The sequence below is a fragment of the Gossypium hirsutum genome, chromosome A03 (assembly GCF_007990345.1).
Source record: "Gossypium hirsutum isolate 1008001.06 chromosome A03, Gossypium_hirsutum_v2.1, whole genome shotgun sequence".
NCBI classification, from domain to species: Eukaryota; Viridiplantae; Streptophyta; class Magnoliopsida; order Malvales; family Malvaceae; genus Gossypium; species Gossypium hirsutum.
Window position 1 is genome coordinate 99402176 of NC_053426.1, and position 20366 is coordinate 99422541.

Below are 20366 nucleotides of genomic sequence, written 5' to 3' on the forward strand. Positions count from 1 at the left end.
TATTCAAACGAGATTTGACATTTATCGGGTATTATCGATGTAGCACCCCAAACCCGGCCCAGACGTTATGGCCGGATCCGACATGCCACATCGAAGCGTTCAAAACATTTTATATTGTTGATCCAGAAAAACCTACTTAATGTTTTAAAAGATAATTTCATTATAAGTTAAAGTGAATGGAAGCTGTGCACTAGGTAGGAAACCGGAAAAGATGAGGTGAGTCTATCGGACTACTTAAGTACCAAGCTCCCTTCAGATCCAATCCTAGACATGTACACCGCCATTGCCACACCTTAACGTCATGTATATTTCTAGGAAACCGATTTGATTAAGTCATTTTTAGGAAAGTGATTAATTTTGGAAAATACTTTCATTGCGGAAGTTTTGCTTGTTGTCGTGTTATTTTGAAATCAATTGTTGTTTTTTTTTGAAAACGCGCCCTAAAGCTATCCAATTTCAACAGTTAAAATAAGTAATACCTATATTAGTAATACATATTAAAACCATCAAAAATAATTAAGCGGCCTTATTACATTTAAAAACCCAAACCTCAACGTAAATAATAGGATGTCCAGTTCACCAGAAGAAAACCAAACTTTCAGAATGGGTGGCCACTCCGAATTCCCTCACAGCTCCAAGCCCACTATGGTTGGGGATTTCCTGCGTGGATGAAAATAAAATGGGTGAGTTTAGGGAAACTCAGTGTGTAAGGAAAACCCATTCAAAGCCCAAGTCAGCTCAAGCCTATTGGGCCTAAGCCCATTCAGGTAACAGTGGTACTGGACCAGAGCCCTTTTCAGATTACAATAAACTGGGCCTTAGCCCCTTATTTAGATAACAGTATGGCCCATAAGCCCATTTCAAAATATATGCAACATCAATAACATATGCAAGCCCATTTGGGGACACTACTCAACCCACCAACCACTACACTCCACTCGTACCAGCCCTACACTCTATGTGGGGAATAGCTCAGCCCACCCAGCCCAACACTCCACAGTTGCAGCCTTGTTGCTCAGTTAACAGTAAATTGAGGCAAAGCCTCCAGTACGTGGACAAGCCACTTTTAGTACTTCCTCCGTCAATATCCCAATCCCATGCATCAGATAATAACAACATGGCATGCAGTAAATAACAACAGTCAAACATGCATTTAGGTCAATTTAACCCTAGGGGTATTTCGGTAATTTATCTACTAGGGGTAAAACTGTAAATTTTCCACTTTTAAAGGTATTTCAGTGATTTATCTATTTTAGGGTTTTTCATGCATATTCTTACTTTTCACGTACTAACAGAATCACGTACCGAGGGTTCTTACCGAATTGGGCCCGTTGGCCCATCCTTCCAATTTTGGCCCATTAAGCCCAGAAATATCGAGGGCACAAAAATCATGCACTTTGCAGTCCAAATTTTGCAGCTTACCAAAAACATTAATCGATTTACCTCACGAGTATTCGCACACTTTTCGGCTTTTCGACTTTTGCCGATCCAGACTATGAAAGAGGGTGTTAGTTACACACCTGTTTGCGACGATATGCTGACGAGATCCACACACGAACCGCCTACAATTGGATTACTAACACGTTAATCTAACTATTCAAATACAAACTACGTATTAACCCCTTACAATATTCGGCCAACCACACCTACAGATCATAGTAAGCTTATAAGAAATCAATAAGCAACTCATTAACAAATTTTTGTCAATGTTTACCACATAATCATAATTTTACTGCAAGCTATCTTCCTGAGCAATAGTCACTAAATCATTTATAACTGGAGCTACGAAACTCCAAATCAAGTGCCGTTAATTTTCCCTGAAAATAGACTCATATATCTTCTATCTATAAAATTTTCAAAATTTTTGGTTTGGCTAATCAATACCATATTTTTCTTAAAGTTTCCCATGTTTCACTGTTTGACTAATTTGACAACTCTTCATTACGAATCAAATTTCTCATTGTACAAAATTCAAAATATGTTCTCGTTTATTTCATTTGAAACTAGACTCATTAAGCTTTAATTACATAATTTATTCACCTTTTAACTCATCTCTCACAATTTATGGTGATTTTCCAAAGTCACGTTACTGCTGCTGTCCCAAGCAGATTTATTACCAAATCACTCTTTCACACATAACTTGCATGCATGTTATTTAAACATGTATATCACCAATCAATCATCACATATCTATGAGTTTACTTAAGTATAGTCTCCATTTCATCATTTTAAAGCACAACATGTTAGCCGATTTTTCCCCTTAGCATCTAAGGCACATGCATGCTCATTTGTTTGGCTCAACTTCACCTATCTTCCATTTTTCATCAAAAGAACATGAAACAACAACCATTTCCTTCATTTTAATTCATGACCAAATGCTCACAACACAACCAAAAACCAAAATATGCTTCAAGAGTTAAGGTGGAATCAAGAAGAACTCATGAACATCAAGATAGAAGCAAACTATCATGAACTTACCTTCAATTTTCTTCCCCAAGTGACCGAACATTCAAGAGCTTTCTCCTCTCCTTTCTCTTCTCTAACTTTAGGCTATGATGAACAAAGATGGACAAAACTTTGTTCTTTTCACCCCTTTTTCTTTTAATAAAATTTCATATTTCATCCATTTAATTCTTTAATACAAAAGACATGTAATGCCCATCATGGAACATTTACCTAAACCATTATCATGGAACATTTACCTGACCCATTATCATGGAATATTTACCTAATCCATTATCATGGAACATTTACCTAACCCATTATCAATTTGTACCATAAATTATGGATATCAAGTGCTCATATTGTCTACAACAACATGATGGCTGACCACTTCATGTAAAATGGGAGGTTTGTCATGCAAATCCTCCTATTTTGCACTCCTATTTATTTGGCCACTTCAATTTAGCCTATAGCATTTTCAAACATTTTCACATAGGTCCTATTTCATAATTTCACCCCCTTTTTCTTATGGAACAAAAATTAACTAAAATTGCTGGATTCTATCTTAAGCTTGGGCCTTCTAGAGGTCCACTAACATAATTAAACCTATGCCAACATTCACAGAATTCCCGAAATTTGGGGCGTTACAATCGAATACTCAATCAATTTCACATACATGACAATTATACAATTCGCATATACAACATTTAATTCAAACATATAAATGTACACAATTTAGTTACACGAACTTACTTCTATACTTGTTCGTATACGAAATCTACTAATCCGAAACTTTTTTGTTTTCCTCGATCCAACTCAGTATTAGGTCTTTCAGGATCTATATAAATGAATTTAATATCAATTTAATTCATTTCATACTCAATTTAATTCAATTCACATCCTAGACAAATTTACTATTTTGCCCTTATACTTTTCATAAATGACGATTTCGTCCCTAGGCTTGGAAAATGAAATTCATGCAATTTAATCATTATTCCAAGCCTAACCAAAATTTTCATATAACATTTACAACACATATATTTCATAAAAATCAGAAATTTTTCTTGAATTTTACATTTTTACAATTTAGTCCCTAAATTACAATTTCATGAAAATTCACATTACAAAAGTTGTTTATCTATCAACCTTTCATTTTCTACCATAAATTTCAAATTTTCAGCATACTCATCCATAAATTTCTATACTTTGATATCTTTACAAATTAATCCCCAAAATAGATAAATTAAACTATTTCGATCTCAAAAATATGAAAATTACTAAAAACAAGACAAGAATGCTTACCCAATTGAACCAATTAAACTTGCTTGAGCATTTTTCTCTTTCCTAGGGTTTCCATGTCTTAATTTGGGGAAGATGATATAAAATGATGATATTTTTCTATTATCATCTTTTAATTATTTTAGTTTCCAATTTAGTACTTGTCATTTTTCTAATTTTCCATGAATGATTCATCAACCATATCTACTAACTTTTCTTTAATGGTCTAATTATCATATAAGGACCTCAATTTTTGAATTTCATAGCTATTAGATACTTATAGCTACTAGAACTCAACTTTTGCATTTTATACAATTTGGTCCTTTCCATTATTAAACACATAATCGGTAAAATTTTCTTATTAGAATTTTCATATGACATTCCTATCATAATGCAAACCATGCAATAATATTAAAATAAATTTTCTTTCTGGTTCATATTTGTGGTTCGGAAACCACTGTTCCGATTTCACTGAAAATGGGCTGTTACAATATATCTATATTGTTAGTCATTTTACTAAGTTGATGTCATGAGTCAACCGGGCGCCAATTCAATTAGGGAAATTTAAAAAATGTCAGAACCATATCAAACTCAATGACAACACCATGATAAACAATTGCATTCATTTAGTATTCTCAACTGAATGTATTTATATGTTTAAATTTCGTTTTAATCTATTTTTTTAATATAGTACATATTTCATATGTTATTATTAATTAGTTTCAAACCATACGTTTCATTATTTATTGTATATCATTTTTGAACATATTATTGTGTTCTAAGTTCGTGGTTTCCACATGCATACAGATGTGATAGGATTTCTAGCTATTAATAGGTTTCAAAACATACATTTCATTATTTATTATATGTTATTTTTAAATATACTTTATGTTATAAATTTGTAGTTTTCATGCGTGTATAAGATTCCTAATATTATTTTAAATAAAAAGATTAAATTATTTTATTTTATAATTGTTAAAATAAATTTATTTAGATTTTGTTATTAATTATATGTTGTGTTAGTCATTCTCTTGTTATGAGATTATTTTGTAGACATAACATATATATATTAATTTGTAGTAATTTAGTTACCGTTTGTACTATGTGTAATGTATTTATACTTTTTTGCGATTTGCATTAATAATAGTATTATTTTTAAATTAAACAAAGTAAATTACAAAAATAGAGATATTCATAAATATTAATATGAAAATTACCAAATTAAATTTGAGTTAAAAAATAAAAATGCATGTACAGATTTTTTTTCCCAATGAAAAAGCGCGAACCGAAACTATAATCATGCTACCGCAAGCAGGAAATTTTGTCCCTTAACGTTCACGCGCTTCCTCCATTTCTTTCTCTAATGTTGTATATATAGGTTTAGGGCACATAGATGTCATTAACTGAGCATTGGATTTTGATTTGAAGTTCTATAATCAAATAAAAAAAAAATCTAAGAAAATTATTTTAGAAGTAATAAAATTCTTTGAAAACCTTTACTGAATTCATCGCTTCGATCTCTTTCTAGTTCAATGGCCGAATCTCCCTCGTCTCCAGCAGCCCTAGACACCACCAATTCCCAATCTAAACCCGGTTCCGATAATCCGAATCCACTACCAACCCAACCCGATCCATCTCCTTCCTCTACCGTATCAACACAGCTCCAACCAAACCCTAACCCTAGCGCCCCACCGGTATCTCCTCAACCTCCTCCCGCCGTTCCTTCCTACTCGACTCCTCCACCGCCGATCTCCGGAGCTGCCACAGCCGTTCCCCCGGCGCCTCCTTCGTTCCGTCCAGTCCCGCAGTTTTCGCCGTTACCGAATTTTCAACCTCCTGGCTTGCAGCCGCCCGGCGTGAGTTCGGCTCCTGGTTCTATTCCGCCGCCGTTGATGCAGTACCAGGTGCCTGCAGGTCAGGTTCCGAATCCTGCTCTTAGACCGTTTGCTCCGATTCCAAATGGATATGCAGCGCTACCGGGAGCTGTTCCTCCGGGCACCATGCCTCCTCCGGGTGGGTTATTCCTTCCTTTGTTTTAAGTGGGTGCATAATTGTGAATTCAATTCAAGGGTTGATCTTTAATCTGATTATTTGTACCATTAAGTTGATTATTGATTATTCATATGTATGTACATGTGTTTATTTCTTTGCTGTTTTGTTTTTTTTCCTGGTGCAATTGTTATGAATGTGCTGATAATATGCCTTAAGTGAGGGATTGAGTAATGAGGAATTTTGGGAGTGATATAGAAAAAAGGGGCACAGATGAGATGTTTTGTCCTGCAGTTTCTTTGATTGAATACGGGTGAGAAATGTTGGAAAGGCTTCAATTCAAAATTGCTTAGAGAGACCCACTTCTATTTGGTATGCCTTAATAGCATTTGGAGTTAGAAAAGAAATGTAGATTTTAAATATCATTTTCAAGTTTAAACCCACCTAGAATTTTAATGGTCATGTGTGAAAAAACGTGCAGACGAATTTGATAGCTTCATAATTGTGCCATTTTGTTCTAAATCATGTCGCACTCTGTCGTGTTCATTTTTAGTAGGCTGTATACTTTCTGGTAGTTATAAGGATAATTTCCCATTCATGGGTTTATGAATTGCCAGCAGCAGACCATGTTAACAACTGAGTGCTCCTTGGCTTTGTATTCTAAGGTATCACAATCCTCCCAGTTACATTTTTTCTTTCTCGTTCTTTCCTCTTTGTGTTTTTTCCTGTGGCACTTGGGCTCTAACAGTTGAGATAAATCTAAATGGTGAAATATGAAACTAGAATTTTGTGTTAAATAATTCATTTGCAAGCATGAGATGCTGGAAGTCTCATGTTATCCAATCTACAAATTTGTGCAATTGGTGCATGGGATAAGGCTATTAACGAATGGATGTCTAAGGTAAGTGCACTCTACGCAGTCATGATTATGAATTCGATGCTATTCTCTTGATGTTTCCTTCAGGTTTGCTATTCAGCTGGTGATAGTTGCCATGCCTGTGGTGCCATCTCTTTATAGTTTTAATGTGTGGTAAAATCATTTAATTATTCTTTTAGAAGCTTTTTTCCTTGTAAGAGTGCTTAGTTACATTGAAAACATTTATCAATGTGTTTATTCTGTTAACTTGCTCTGATATGGTTGCATAGATATCTGTTTTCTGTTTATGCAGGACTTCTCCGCTATCCCTCTCCTTACCCAGCAATGATTCGGCCTGCATTCCCTCCACGCCCACCTGGAGCTATTGGTGTGATGCCAACAGTTTCACGGCCTCCTGTTCCTGGTGCTCGCCCAATTATTCCTCCTGTCATTAGACCAGCTGTTCCTAATGTTACTCCAACAGAGAAACCACAAACGACAGTTTATATTGGCAAGATAGCACCAACAGTGGACAACGACTTCATGCTGTCTCTCCTTCATGTGGGTTATTATTATTATGTGCTTTCTTTTTTTCATTTTTTAAGTAGCTTTGTTTATATTTATCTGCGAGCTTTGGCTTTATATAATGTTATTATTACACCTTCTTGCAGCTTTGTGGACCTGTCAAGAGTTGGAAACGCCCCTCTAATGGGACACCAAAAGCATTTGGGCTTTGTGATTTTGAGTCTGCTGAAGGGGTTCTTCGTGCAGTGCGCCTACTTAGCAAATTTAATATTGACGGACAAGAATTAGTGGTGAGTACTCTTTGTTATCCTTTTTGATCCCCCATGATTGTCTTGAAAATTTTTTTCTGTTCTAAAATGTGATCAGGTTCAAGTCTTAATTCACTATGATTTAAAATCATGAAGGTTAAACTATTATTGCATTTCATTTACATGACAAACTGTTGAGTTTATTTTGGAAATTTAGAAATTGAATGTAATTGAACTACTATCTTTTACTGTGCTTTAAAATAAGTGTATCTTATAAGCTGAATTATGTATAAAATGCAAAATATAAAATTGAAGTATGATGGATGATATTTGAACATGGTAGAATGTAATTGTCAATAACATTAAGGTGTAAGATAGATTTGAGCTTTTCTGGTACATATGTTTCATTATGATCTATACTCAAGCGGTATATTGCCTAACTCACTTTCTGAATGCTCTTTGATGTTTTTTTTTCACTTTAAAATTGTTTCAAATGGTCACTTTAGAGATTTGGAGAAGATAAGGAGGAGATAGGCATTTTTAAGTACATAAATGTAAGTAAATGGAAGTTTTATGCTTTTTTTCCCGGAAAATAACTTGTTTTAGGTTGGTTAAATGTTCTATGGAGATATGGTTGGTGAACAGATGAATTAAGTGGGAGTCTTTAAAGTAATATTATTCACTCTGTGAGCTGATGCTTCTGTTTGAATGATTTAGTTCTGCCTGTGGTTACTGTTGTCTTTCTTATCTTGTTTCAATGATTTGATTGTGCACATAATTGTATGGTTAACAGGTAAACGTTAGTCAAGCAACAAAGGAATATCTGGAGAAGTATGTTGAAAAGAAAACTGAAAACGCAAAGAAACTAAATGAACCTCCATCTGCAGAGTCTGAGAAAGAAGGTGAAAATGCAGTAGGTGATGTGAAGAATGAATCTTCAACAACTTCTGTTGAGGATCCAAAGAAGAACAGTGACAGTGCCAACAAAGAAAATATCATGGACATTGCCAACTCTGGCATTGTCACTGATGAAGACCGTGAGGCTGATCGAGATGCTTCAGAAAAGCTTGCTGGCATGATTGAGGAAAGGTTAAAGACCAATCCTCTCCCACCACCACCTCCACAAACTGCTCCTGATGGTTCTGGGAAATCAAATTCAGATTTGCCTGTTAAATCAAGGGATGGGAACTCTGATATTGATTTAATGAGAAATGGTGAGTTTTTGCAGCTGCATGTTTGTGGTTTTGTTGATCTCTTTGTTGTCTTTTCCATGCCATGTCATCAAAAAATATGTATGGAAGTCCTTAAATTGTAAGGAGAATCACACTGGAGGAAATAGTGATACGAATTATTTTTCAAATATAGGAGATTTTGATATTGAGTGCATAATTTTGCAGATGGAGCTGAAGGTAAAATTGATGATGAGACTACCAGTGAGAGCAAAGCGACAACTGAAAATGATCGACCTGAGACAAGCTCACCTGATCGTAGATATGATAGGAGTAGAGACAGAGAGCAAGATCTTAAGAGGGACAAGGAGCGTGAAATTGAAAGATTAGAAAGAGAAACAGAGCGTGAAAGGATGAGAAAAGAGAGGGAACAGAGAAGGAAGATTGAGGAGGCAGAGCGTGAGTATGAAAAATTTCTTAGAGATTGGGAGCAAAGAGAAAGGGACAAGGAGAAGCAGAGACAGTATGAGAAGGAAAGGGAGAAAGAGAGGGAACGCAAACGAAAGAAGGAGATTCGCTATGATGAAGAAGATGATGACGATGAAGATTCAAGAAAAAGGCTGCGTAGGAGTGTTTTGGAGGAAAAGAGGAGGAAGAGATTGCGGGAGAAGGAGGATGACTTGGCTGATAGACTCAAAGAAGAGAAAGAAATTGCTGAGGCCAAGAAAAGGGCAGAGGAGGAGCAGCTGCAACTGCAGCAGCAGCGAGATGCATTAAAGCTTTTGTCTGGTTGCTTTGCAAATGGAGCTGCAAAGAATGTGTTGGCTGAAGAACCTAGCACCGAAAGCAAAGATAAGGCAGTTGAACAGCATTATGAGCACGAATCAAGTCATGAAAACCAGATATCTGGTATTTGTTCATTTCTCCCCTTAATTTATTTGTAGTGTTCATCTCTTTTTATTTATTTTTCTGAAATGAACTATGTTTGTATATGATAGGTGATGGGAATATGCAAAATGGTTCTGTTGATGAATCAAATGTGGCCTTTGTTTCTGCATCAGATACACGGCAGAGTGGGAATGCACCAAGGAAGTTAGGTTTTGGTCTAGTTGGATCTGGAAAGCGGACTACTGTCCCATCTGTTTTCCATGAGGAGGAAGATGATGATGCACAGAAGGAGAAGAAAATGAGGCCCCTGGTTCCCATTGATTACTCTACTGAGGAACTGCAGGCTGTCCAACCTGGCGCACCAGCACCAAATCTGGTTGCAGCTGCTGAATTTGCAAAGCGAATATCAAATGTTAACCCTAAAGAGGAAAAGTCTGATGCAGAAAGAGAGCGAAGCAGACGTTCTTATGATAAATCTAGTAGGGATAAAGATCGTAATGATGAGGACAGTCGCAGCAGAGGTGAGAGCAAAGAGAAGATCCCTGATCGGGATAGAGACAGGGAACATGGACAGGATAAGGTGAAAACAACAGATAACCAGAAGCTTTTGGATGCCAAACAACTAATCGATATGATTCCTAAGACCAAGGAGGAACTATTCTCATACGAGATAAACTGGAATGTGTATGATCAGGTAATCATCTTTTCACATGTCCTTTTTCAGACTGTTAGTTTTGAGAAACATCTATCCTCTGGTCAGGATTAACTGGTTAACAAAGTGCCTAATGTTAACTTGATTATAGCAGTATAATCAATTCAACACCCAAATGTATTCCACATGTTCTTAGTCCTTGGCATACACGAAACTAAAATGAATATTGCTGTATCTATATTTCTCTTCTGCATTTGTTGGAAATAATCATCTCTAGGCAGCTCTCTTCACCTTATAATTTTACTTATCGACTGTTCATTGTACATGCAAATTATATGGTGTTCCAAAACTATAGTTTTGTAATTAAGTTATCAACTTGATCAAAATAATGAGAAATAGAATGTTGTCTTAAAGGATTTTCAGAATTCTGTGATGCAGAATTGTCTTGTCTTTTCAATGTAGAAAATTGTAATTAGTCTGTATCTATATTTCCTAGACTGTAATTCTAAGATGGTACTCTTTTGTTTTGGTGCATTTGTACAGCATGCATTGCATGAGAGAATGAGACCCTGGATCTCAAAGAAAATTATGGAGTTTTTGGGAGAAGAAGAGAAAACACTGGTTGATTACATCGTGTCGGGTACTCAGGAACATGTTAAGGCTTCCCAAATGCTGGAGCTGCTGCAGTCTATATTAGATGAAGAAGCGGAGATGTTTGTGCTTAAGATGTGGAGGATGCTGATATTTGAGATTAAAAAAGTAGAAACTGGCCTGGCTTTGCGGTCGAGATCCTGATCTAACATTCTTGTGACGCTGTGGGTCCCTGTGTCGGTGCAGGACTGAGATTTTGATTGCATGGTTATTAGTCACCGTCGGGGTGAGTCATCGATATCTTTTCTTTTAGCCCTCTGTTATTTGAAGAACTAAATGTAGATTGAACTAGGGAATAGGCTTGTTGAGTTTGTATTACTTCTAAGCACGATATTAGTCAATATTAACCCTTTTTCTTTTTTCTTCTGCTGATTTCGAACTGTTTTTTGACCGCTCTCAATGAGGAGCAGTATTGACATTACTCTCTTCCATTTTGGCTACCACTGATGATTCATGTTCCACTACTTAAGGTGGCTTTTTTCTTAAACATCTATTTTCCCATCTCTACTCTAACCATGTTCAGAATTGAGATATACTTGTTTGTTAAATCTAATAATTGATTTTTTGTTAATCAATCAGCAACTTGGGAAATGAGAATATACAGTCTGGATGAACTAAAACAAGGACCCAATAGCAATTTCTGAAATTAAAAACTGTAAGTGATGCAATTAATCAATCTGAATTAGAATTTGAGTGAAATAGGTTTTCATTTTTTCAATCTCTATCGAGTCAAGCAGTATCAATTCAACAGCGATTAATTGCTGGATAAACTGACGTTCTTATGAATGAACTTATGTCGTTTCCAGATTGGCATTTTGGCATCACTTAATAGAACACCCTCTGACTCAATCCTTTGTAATCAAGCTTTTGGTCAACTCATTGAAGAGAAACAACATTCACTTCTCATTCTCCTTCAATATTTTTTTCAACTCTCTTATCTTAATCAAGCAGGACCCGAACTGGTTCATTTTACTAATTTTAAAGATAATAAAATATTCCAGTATGGACATCTGGTATCAAAGTTTTGTATTTGAGTCAATAACTTGGAAGACAAACTATAAAATGACAATGAAAAAAGTGTGTTCATCCATTTCCATTGTAATCCAAGCCGGCTACCACCACCATTTCTTTAATCATAAATTATGGTGTTGAATTAAACTTTATTTGGACAATGTGTTAACCCTTCTTCGAAAATCAGCATATTATAAAATAAAATAAAAATGATACTAGAAATGTCTGTTAATCAAATTCCATTTCTTCCAAGACATTTGGCACCTTGTGTACATCCATTGCTCTAGTCATTCTAATACTCTCATATAAACAATTCAACTACAGTTCACTATTATTATATAAATTTTATTCACATTTATGATTCCAATATCATCTCTTTGGTTTCCCTGTGACACCCAGATTCCAGTTTCACCTCAACATTTATTCCAAGTGAAAAAAGATTTGGTCTTTTCTTTAATAACTATGGGCATATCACCATTTTAACCCATCCTTATTCTCAGTTCAAATGGGCATGGATTTAGCATTTCCCTTCATGAATGTCTTTGTTTTGTTTGCCACACTTGATTTTGCTTTTTCTCTGGATTCAGTAGGTAATTGCATTCTTGATATTAAAAACCCTTCCTCCACCAAGGAGCCAAATTGCGAATTAGGCAACTGGGGTGGGTTCATCGATAGCAGTCGCTGTGGAGGAGCCTTTGAACAATACCTTCTTGCACTTGGGCGGCGAGCAAGCCTTACAAAAGCCATTTACTTGAATTCCACGCAACAAAGCAACTGCTTATCAGCAATGGCGAGCTTCGAGAAAGATGTATACGGCTGTGGTATTCAGAAGCTAACAAGTGGAGCCAGCAGCTGTTCAGACTATACAGTCACCAATGTTATCAATAAGCTAGGAGATAGATTCCAAAACTTTCAAGAAGATTGTAAGGTGTTACGCACCGGTCGTGGAGTGGAACATTTGTGCAATTCATGTTTAAGAAGATGGGAAGAGATTAATGGATCATCAGACTATAAACAGCATCCTGCTAGTGATGATGATGATGATATATGTAGATTTGCAGCATTGGTATCCATGATAAGCAATAGGGTTGAGGATGAGAACTGGGTCTATGCAGTCTTTCAATGCCTCAGAGAAAGTGCTTTTTCCTTGGGTAATAACATTTTTCAATGTAAATTGCAATAAGATCAATATAACCATGCATATGTGCTCACTTCATGATTCAGTTCACTTATTATTTTATGAATCTCCTTCTTCCTTGTGACTTGCAGATGAACATGAAGGCACAGCTAACGATAATATCCATAAAAGAGGTAATCTCAACAACAACCATCAGCAGTCTGAGTTTCAAGTGTCGATGTTTTAACATAATTATTAATCGGATGTGTATAATTTTGTTGGTCATAATAGGTTTTTGGGTCTTAATTGGTGGATTAGTAGGAGCTTTGATAATAGTAGTCATTGCTACATGGATCTGCTACAGAAAAAGGAAAGAACAAAGCCTGGGAAAAGGTAGTTTTTCTGCAAAATTATTCAATCTGCCTAAGAACAGATTACTAATCGACATTGCTCATCGTTGTCTTCTTATTCTACAGAATCGGATTTCTCCGAGAATTCCGGCTCTCAGAAAATTTCAATCAAAGAACTTTATTCAGCAACAAACTATTTCAATGCATCAAACTTCATTGGCCAAGGCATAGCTGGTTAGACCCTAACCACAATTCAGTATTTAGGAATCTAAATCGAGTTCGAAAAGCATGAAAAAGGATTGTTTTTTGAACGGTAAACAATGTTTTCAAAGAACAACCACAGATGCATTGACACTGCAAGTAAAAGTGTAAAACAGGGTTTATGCTGATTAACCTTGAGAAGCAATTGTTGTATTTGTGTATTGCACCTAAGAACACCACTTTATGGATACGTACAAGTCCTGGGACAAAATTCTTAGAATCCTAATGTTTGACATAGAAAATAAGCACAAGAGCCTTTTACTTTTAGTTCCTTCAGATGCCGATCTTGGATCCTGATCTCATTCTGTTATGACCAGGAAAAGTATACAAGGGTCTTCTCTCAAATGGTCAGTACGTTGCGATTAAGCACATCATCAATGATGGACAGATAGAAACCTTCGTGAGGGAAGTCAGAAGCCTATCACATATCAAGCATCCGAATCTTGTAGCTTTGGTTGGCTATTGTGAGAATGAAGATGAATGCTTCCTAGTCTATGAACTGTGCCATCATGGGAACCTATCAGAGTGGCTATATGGTATGTGGAATCAATGTGATTTACTGCTTTTGTTACATAGAAAACCACTCACACAAAGATATTGAACAGGGAAGGATAAAGGTCTTTCATGGATTCAAAGACTAAAGATTGCAATTGACAGTGCAAGGGGACTCTGGTTTCTCCACACTTACCCAGAAGGCAGCATTGTTCATCGTGATATCAAGGTACATTCGAGATGAAAGGATTCTGCTATTCCCTTTTCTCTCTGTCATTAGTCTTCTCTGATCACGGTATATGATGGTGTTTTCATATTTTGTCAGCCAACAAATATCCTAATCAATGATAAATTTCAAGCAAAACTAGCAGATTTCGGTTTGTCTAAAGTTATGGACATAGGCCAATCCCATGTGAGCTCAGAAGTGAGAGGAACATTTGGTTATGTTGATCCCGAGTACCGTAGAAACCACCGTGTGAATGTCTCTGGGGATGTTTACAGTTTTGGTATAGTACTTCTTCAACTTTTGTCAGGGCAGAGGGTGCTTAATATGAATCTTCACAGACCATTGCCTCTAAGTAAAATGGTAACAACAATCTCTATCAAGTTTGTATAATAGATGTCCTTCCTATTACTAAGATCCCAAATGCATTTTTCTCTTATTTCTCAGGCAAAAGTACTCACTAGGGAAGGGGACACAACCAAGTTTGCAGACCCGAAACTTAACGGGGAATACTCGTTAGAAGCTTTCGACCTTGTGCTCAAGCTAGCTTTGTCATGCATAGGGATAAAGCAGGAAAGGCCATCCATGGAGCAGGTGGTGTTAAGACTACAAAAAGCACTTAATATCTCAATACAAGCAAAGCCAGTTGCATCCCGTGGAAAAATCATATACTAAAGCTCTAAAGAGGAGATACAAGAGACATAATTCTTCATGTTTGTAGAGATTGTTTTAGATAAACTGTAGTAGCATAATCTTTTATTACTAACATGGAAAAAGGACACGTACAACACGGTTGAAGAAGTTTATACATGATACTACAATACAACGAATGGAATGCGTTTTACATCATTGTATTACAGTCTTGCGACCTTATTATGAACAAACCCTAAAAAAAATTGAAATGCTAAATTACTGTTGTTTTTCACTCAGCTTCATAAAAAAAGGCAGAAGCTGAGTGGATTAGCTCTTCAAAAAACCGAGCTAATAAAAGGAAACAAGCGATGTACACACTTATCTGTATTTACATGGAAATATTTCAGGAATAAATTGGATTACGGATTACCATACGTGAACGAATTGTTCTCGGGGAAGAACTGGAGTCACTGAAGCTGAGGAGCTGTTGTTTTCATAAAACTGGTGCAGAATCTTGATGATTGCACTGGCCTTTTTGCTAGCTCGAGATGTACCTTCACTAAGTTGGGAATACAAGGATCCCATAAGAGAAGGAATCTTCACCAAACGAGCAACCACATCTAGTCCGCCATTGACACACAGAGCCAACAGCATGGAAACGCAGTACTCCTTCCCTGTTCTTGAAGTGCAGGTATCTAAGATCCCTACTAACAATTGCAAGGCACCACGGCGTAAAATTGCGACTGTGCCATCAATTTTCTCTGCTAGAGTAGCTAAAATGGCTAGAGAATCAGTTACGAGATCTTCTCTTTCTGAATCTCTCAAAAGATTGAGCAACAAAGGAACAACCCCAGATGCAAGAAGCCTCCAATGGTTCTCGGGATGCACTAGAAGCCCAAAAATAGCAACCAATGCATTCCTCTTGCAGTGATGGTTTTCATTCTTAACCAACTCTACTAATCCTGCAATAGCCTCAGGATTTTCACCGATCAGAACCCTGTTCTCCTCAACTGAAGCAAGATAATACAACGTAGCAGCCGCATGTTGTTGAGCTTCAATTTTAAGTCCCTTTCTTAAAACATGGACGATCAAATCCAACCCTTCATTCTCCACTATAACACATTTGCCTTTTGAATGCTTGGAAAGATTCAAGAGAGCAGCAATGGAATTTTCTTGGGTGTTGGAATCTTCAGATAACAACAGCTTCAATAAATGTGGGATCGTGCCGGATTCAACCAAACAAGACCTGTTAAAAATGCTTGTTTTAGTAAGAACCCGAATCTCAAATGCCGCCTTGTTCATCTCTTCACCACTTCCATTAACAAGTTTGTTAATGAGAAAACCAGCCAACATCTTCATTGCACCTTCACCGGCTGAACTCCCCGCCATTACTGTCCTCGAAATATCACGATTCTTTCCCCTAGAAACGACGACTGGGATGCCGTTTTCAGCACAATATTGTTGGATCAACCCTTTCAAGACAAGATTGGGAACCAATTCCGTACTGGTAAGCTTCTCGCCCGTCTTGGGACAAGTGGCATTCCCCGACCTGAACCATTTTAAAATCGAACAACGGTCGTAGGTGTGGCCCGATGATAAAGTTACTGGATCCGACATCATTTCTAACGAGATCGGACACTTGAGATCATCAACGTTGATTCCTTTAAGATCTTTGCTGATGTTGCTACACTGGCCATTGAGATGCTGACTTTCGAAGTCAACGGTGTCAAATATTACGCATCTGCAATAGCTCATGAATCCCATTAAGCTACACAGAAGCTCTAATTTTGTTTTGTTTTCTTCATTGGAAAACTCGGTTCCGATTTCTGAATCCAAGAATTTCACTTCCTTGTTACAACTGCTCCATTTATCAATCCCGAGATGGTCCAAGATCCGTCTGATCTCAATCGGATCAGGTGCGATTCCTTCCTCGAAATGGTTCATGATCCGCATGAGATCTTTCACGGCCTTTTTATCATCCGGGTCGGGATCGAATGAAGCTTTCCTAACTTGTCTTATGATTAACTCAACCAAATCCTTGGCTTCATTTGACATGTCAACGGTTGAAAGAGGGAAAACATCCAGACCCGTAGCCAGGCCCCGGATCACGATCCGGAATTGGTTCGCAGCCCAATCCGAACTCACTAGCATCCACGCTCGAGTCCCGTCGCGGGTGCAGTCTTCCAGAAGGCATCGAATTTTCTGGAAAGTCAGATGGAGCTCGGACAAGCTGAGGATGACCGGATGAGGTAGATCCGACGTCGTATCTCGGATCTCCTGGAGGAAAAGAAGAATGTTCGCGATTTGACGAAACGTTTCCCGCGCATTTCTCTTGTTGACGGAGAAAACCTTGGATTTGTAACTGCAAATGTCTCCACCAAGATCGATCAGCGAGTTTAGAAGAGTTGAAGGAGAAATGGAATCGCAAGGATGTATTGCCGGGCATGTCAGAATCCGGCGACCCGACCCACTCGATTTTTGGATCATTTACCAGATATTTCAAGAAAAACAAAAACAAAGGAGATAAAAACAAAAAAGTTTGATTTTGACTTTAGCGTTTAGATTTTTGAGTTTTTGATTTTGGCTTCTGGGGTCTACTATATATAAAAGGAAGGAGAAAGGGACTTGGGATATGTCGGCTTGGACACGTGTAATAACTTTGGCTGTACATGGCACGTGCAGATGAGAAAGGCTACTTCGTAGATAGTTTAGAGCAGTGGATAAGCAAATGGTGAGGTGACACGTGGTCGTAAAATACGGTACGAAGGTACGTGATGAGAGGGAGCCGACATGGGATGGCTCATATAACGTGGAATTAAGCTAAAATAAATCATTTAGCCTTTTATTATTATTATTATTTATAAAAAAATTTGGACTTGGTAATGAATTATTGTGAACCTAATTACACCAATTATTATCATTAAAAAATTGCACCATTATTAACATTATTGTATTTAGAATATTTTATTATTTATATTAAATATTGAGTTTGTGGCAAATGACACTCATCAATCACACCCTAATTTAGTTGTAAAATTATCAAATTTTTTTATAAAATAAAAAATGATATTATAAAGGTGTTTATATCTTTTTATATTTTTATATATAATTTTAAAAAAATACACAATGTTTATATCTTTTTATATTTTTATATATAATTTTAAAAAATACACAATAATAAAATTTAAACTTAAGACATTATAATTTTCAATATATCAACTTTATCATTTTAAATAAAGTTTGAATTTTTTATTATTATCAATTTTTATAAATATATTTGTTGAATAATTTCTTACTTGCATAATGAGGGTGATCATAAATATGTGTTTGACTTAATTATTAGTGTGTTTCTATTTTGATCACCTATGTTTAAAAAAAATTTAATTTAATCATTAATGTTATTGTCAATTAATTTTTTGTTCAATACTGATGTGACTTTTTTTATTAACACAATAACTAAATTAATCCACTAATAGTTACAGATTCTATCAAATTGTCCTTAATTTTGGAATCTCTTAATCCAATTCTTAGAGTACGTTTGGTTCACTGTAATTGAATAGGGCTGTAATTGAATAGGGTTGTAATTGAATAAAGCTGTAATAAGTAATTCAACTGTTTGGTTGAATGGAATGGAATGGAATAGAACTGTAATAGTATTTTTGTGTTTGGTTGAATGGAATGATGTTGTAATAGCATAAGGAAAAAACTAAAATGACCAGAATACCCTTAGCAGAATTTTTGTTAATGTAGATGATTATTGTTATTGTTATTAAATTTTAATAAGATTATTATTAAAAATAATTTAATAAAAATAATAAATAGTTTAACCATATTTTAACATAATTATTATTAAATATAATTTAATAAAAAAATATAATTTAATAACATTCATTATCTAATTATTATTATATGAATTAAAAAATCAAAATATATAATACTATAAAAAAATATATAATCTACTTTATTATTTTTAAACTGCAATACATATTTAGACTCCGTTTGTTTGTCAGTAAAATATTTTCTGAAAAATAATTTATAAAAGTTGTTTTAAATTAAACAAATATATATTTAAGAATTTATTATATTTTCATTGTTTATTTGAGTTTATTATATATATATATATATATAAATTTATATTTTAAATTGTTTTTACATATATTGCAATGTTTTATTTATGGATAAACTATAAAAATAGTCACTTTTATTTACCTCGGGTTACATTTTAGTCACTTATATTTGAAATGTTACGTTTTAGACATTTATGTTATTATTATCTCCCTAATGGTAATCCTACGTGGCAGTCCAACTAGATTTTAAGTATATCTGTTAATACATACTTTATCCAGCTAAATTATACAGTTTTCTATTAATACATACTTCATCCGACTAAATTATACAATTTTTACTCAAATGCATAATTTAGCCGGATGAAGTATGTATTAACAGTTTTCACTCAAATTCATAAGTTTGATACTCATTACCAGGCGACATTAGTCAATCAAGAATCAAACCAAAAGAAAAAACAACAGGTGCCTTTAGTTTCATAAGCCAAGGAAACAAAGAAATATATCAGAGACCCATAACAAATTTTGACAATTAAAGATGACCATGAGAAGAGTTATGAAGTTTCATACAAGAAGAATTATGAAATTATGAGGAAGGAGAAATAGAAAACATGAGATGAAATAAAAAAAGAAAACTTACAGGAGATGAAGTTGAAGGGCGAATGTGTTGTTGATTTGGGGAAAACTGTTGGAAGAAATCTGGAGCAAGGGAGAAAAAGTAGGCTATTTTGGAGAGAAATTTTACGTGTGTGGTGTTGAATAGCAATTCAGAGCCCCCACCCCGGAATACCTATTACAGCATTTGAGGGAATATGACTGTAATAGCAAAGTTATGGAATAAGTAAACGCTGAACCAAACGGTGTAATAACAAAAAAATACTGTAGCACGTGGAATTGGGCAGGAATGGAATAGCTATTCCATCCAACCAAACGTGCTGTTAATGTTAATCACCTCTCTTTGCTCCAAACCTTTAGTTGTAATGGAGAGAAAGTGGGGAACTTTTTCTAATGGGCCGCCAACACTACCCTGTTTCCCCATGTTTTTCTTCCATGGCTAATTGATGGAGAGAACCATTACAGATCAATGATTTGGATCTCTAGATCTGTATAAAATTTTCAAATTTTCTCAAAATTCCATTACTATGTTTCAATTCATCTGAATCTATATATAATTATATTAAAAAATTAGTTATTGAGGTTAGAGAGTCTAAATTTATATAAATCTCGTTAAAAAATTTCATACTTCTTTATATAAAATCTAAATTTTATATCTTGTAATTGACAAGTACCACATATTTTTTCAATTTCAATAACAAATGGATGACTGATGAATTGACTTCTTACAAAAGGAATCTGACTGCAAATTGAATCCCAACACCACATTTATTTAGGATTTGTTTAGAATTGCTTTAAAAAAAAATACTTTTGACTTAGAAAATCGCTTATGGAGAAAAAATTGTATTAAATAAATTATTTTTTGTTGAATTTTTTTTGTTTTTCAAAAGTGCTTTTGAGAA

At 35.4% G+C, this 20366-nt stretch overlaps 3 protein-coding genes across 7 annotated transcripts; 2 read left to right on the forward strand and 1 right to left on the reverse strand.

Moving 5' to 3' along the window:
* The first annotated feature begins 4989 nt into the window (after nucleotides 1-4989).
* LOC107886664 (RNA-binding protein 25) lies at nucleotides 4990-11070 on the forward strand. Of its 5 annotated transcripts, XM_041099834.1 has the most exons (8): nucleotides 5510-5733; nucleotides 6327-6374; nucleotides 6674-7126; nucleotides 7237-7380; nucleotides 8132-8552; nucleotides 8736-9416; nucleotides 9506-10089; nucleotides 10591-11070. In XM_041099834.1, the coding sequence occupies exons 3-8, from the start codon at nucleotides 6911-6913 to the stop codon at nucleotides 10840-10842; spliced, it is 2298 nt and encodes a 765-aa protein (XP_040955768.1). In that variant the 5' UTR covers nucleotides 5510-5733; nucleotides 6327-6374; nucleotides 6674-6910; the 3' UTR covers nucleotides 10843-11070. The 5 variants fall into 5 exon arrangements, with proteins under 5 accessions (XP_016666197.1, XP_040955760.1, XP_040955768.1 ...); XM_016810708.2 differs by lacking the exon at nucleotides 6327-6374 and having other exon boundaries at nucleotides 4990-5733; nucleotides 6879-7126; XM_041099826.1 differs by having other exon boundaries at nucleotides 5121-6374.
* Nucleotides 11071-11109: 39 nt separating this feature from the next.
* On the forward strand, nucleotides 11110-15001 carry LOC107886667 (probable serine/threonine-protein kinase PBL22). The gene is made up of 10 exons (XM_016810713.2): nucleotides 11110-11168; nucleotides 11278-11353; nucleotides 12297-12860; nucleotides 12979-13020; nucleotides 13118-13219; nucleotides 13303-13410; nucleotides 13755-13973; nucleotides 14043-14158; nucleotides 14255-14515; nucleotides 14600-15001. The coding sequence occupies exons 3-10, from the start codon at nucleotides 12497-12499 to the stop codon at nucleotides 14825-14827; spliced, it is 1440 nt and encodes a 479-aa protein (XP_016666202.2). The 5' UTR covers nucleotides 11110-11168; nucleotides 11278-11353; nucleotides 12297-12496; the 3' UTR covers nucleotides 14828-15001.
* LOC107886666 (U-box domain-containing protein 19) lies at nucleotides 14885-17524 on the reverse strand. The gene has a single exon (XM_016810712.2). The coding sequence runs from the start codon at nucleotides 17270-17272 to the stop codon at nucleotides 15212-15214; it is 2061 nt and encodes a 686-aa protein (XP_016666201.1). The 5' UTR covers nucleotides 17273-17524; the 3' UTR covers nucleotides 14885-15211.
* Between the last annotated feature and the right edge of the window lie 2842 nt (nucleotides 17525-20366).

Excerpts from the sequence above, each read along its gene's own strand:
- LOC107886666 (XM_016810712.2), bottom strand. The coding sequence starts at position 17,272 with ATGATCCAAAAATCGAGTGGGTCGGGTCGCCGGATTCTGACATGCCCG.
- LOC107886667 (XM_016810713.2), top strand. The coding sequence starts at position 12,497 with ATGGCGAGCTTCGAGAAAGATGTATACGGCTGTGGTATTCAGAAGCTA. Across the intron at positions 13,411-13,754 it reads CATTGGCCAAGGCATAGCTG|GAAAAGTATACAAGGGTCTT; the intron begins GTTAGACCCTAA and ends TGTTATGACCAG. Across the intron at positions 14,159-14,254 it reads TTGTTCATCGTGATATCAAG|CCAACAAATATCCTAATCAA; the intron begins GTACATTCGAGA and ends ATATTTTGTCAG.
- LOC107886664 (XM_016810708.2), top strand. The coding sequence starts at position 5,253 with ATGGCCGAATCTCCCTCGTCTCCAGCAGCCCTAGACACCACCAATTCC. Across the intron at positions 7,127-7,236 it reads TCATGCTGTCTCTCCTTCAT|CTTTGTGGACCTGTCAAGAG; the intron begins GTGGGTTATTAT and ends ACCTTCTTGCAG. Across the intron at positions 8,553-8,735 it reads TATTGATTTAATGAGAAATG|ATGGAGCTGAAGGTAAAATT; the intron begins GTGAGTTTTTGC and ends ATAATTTTGCAG.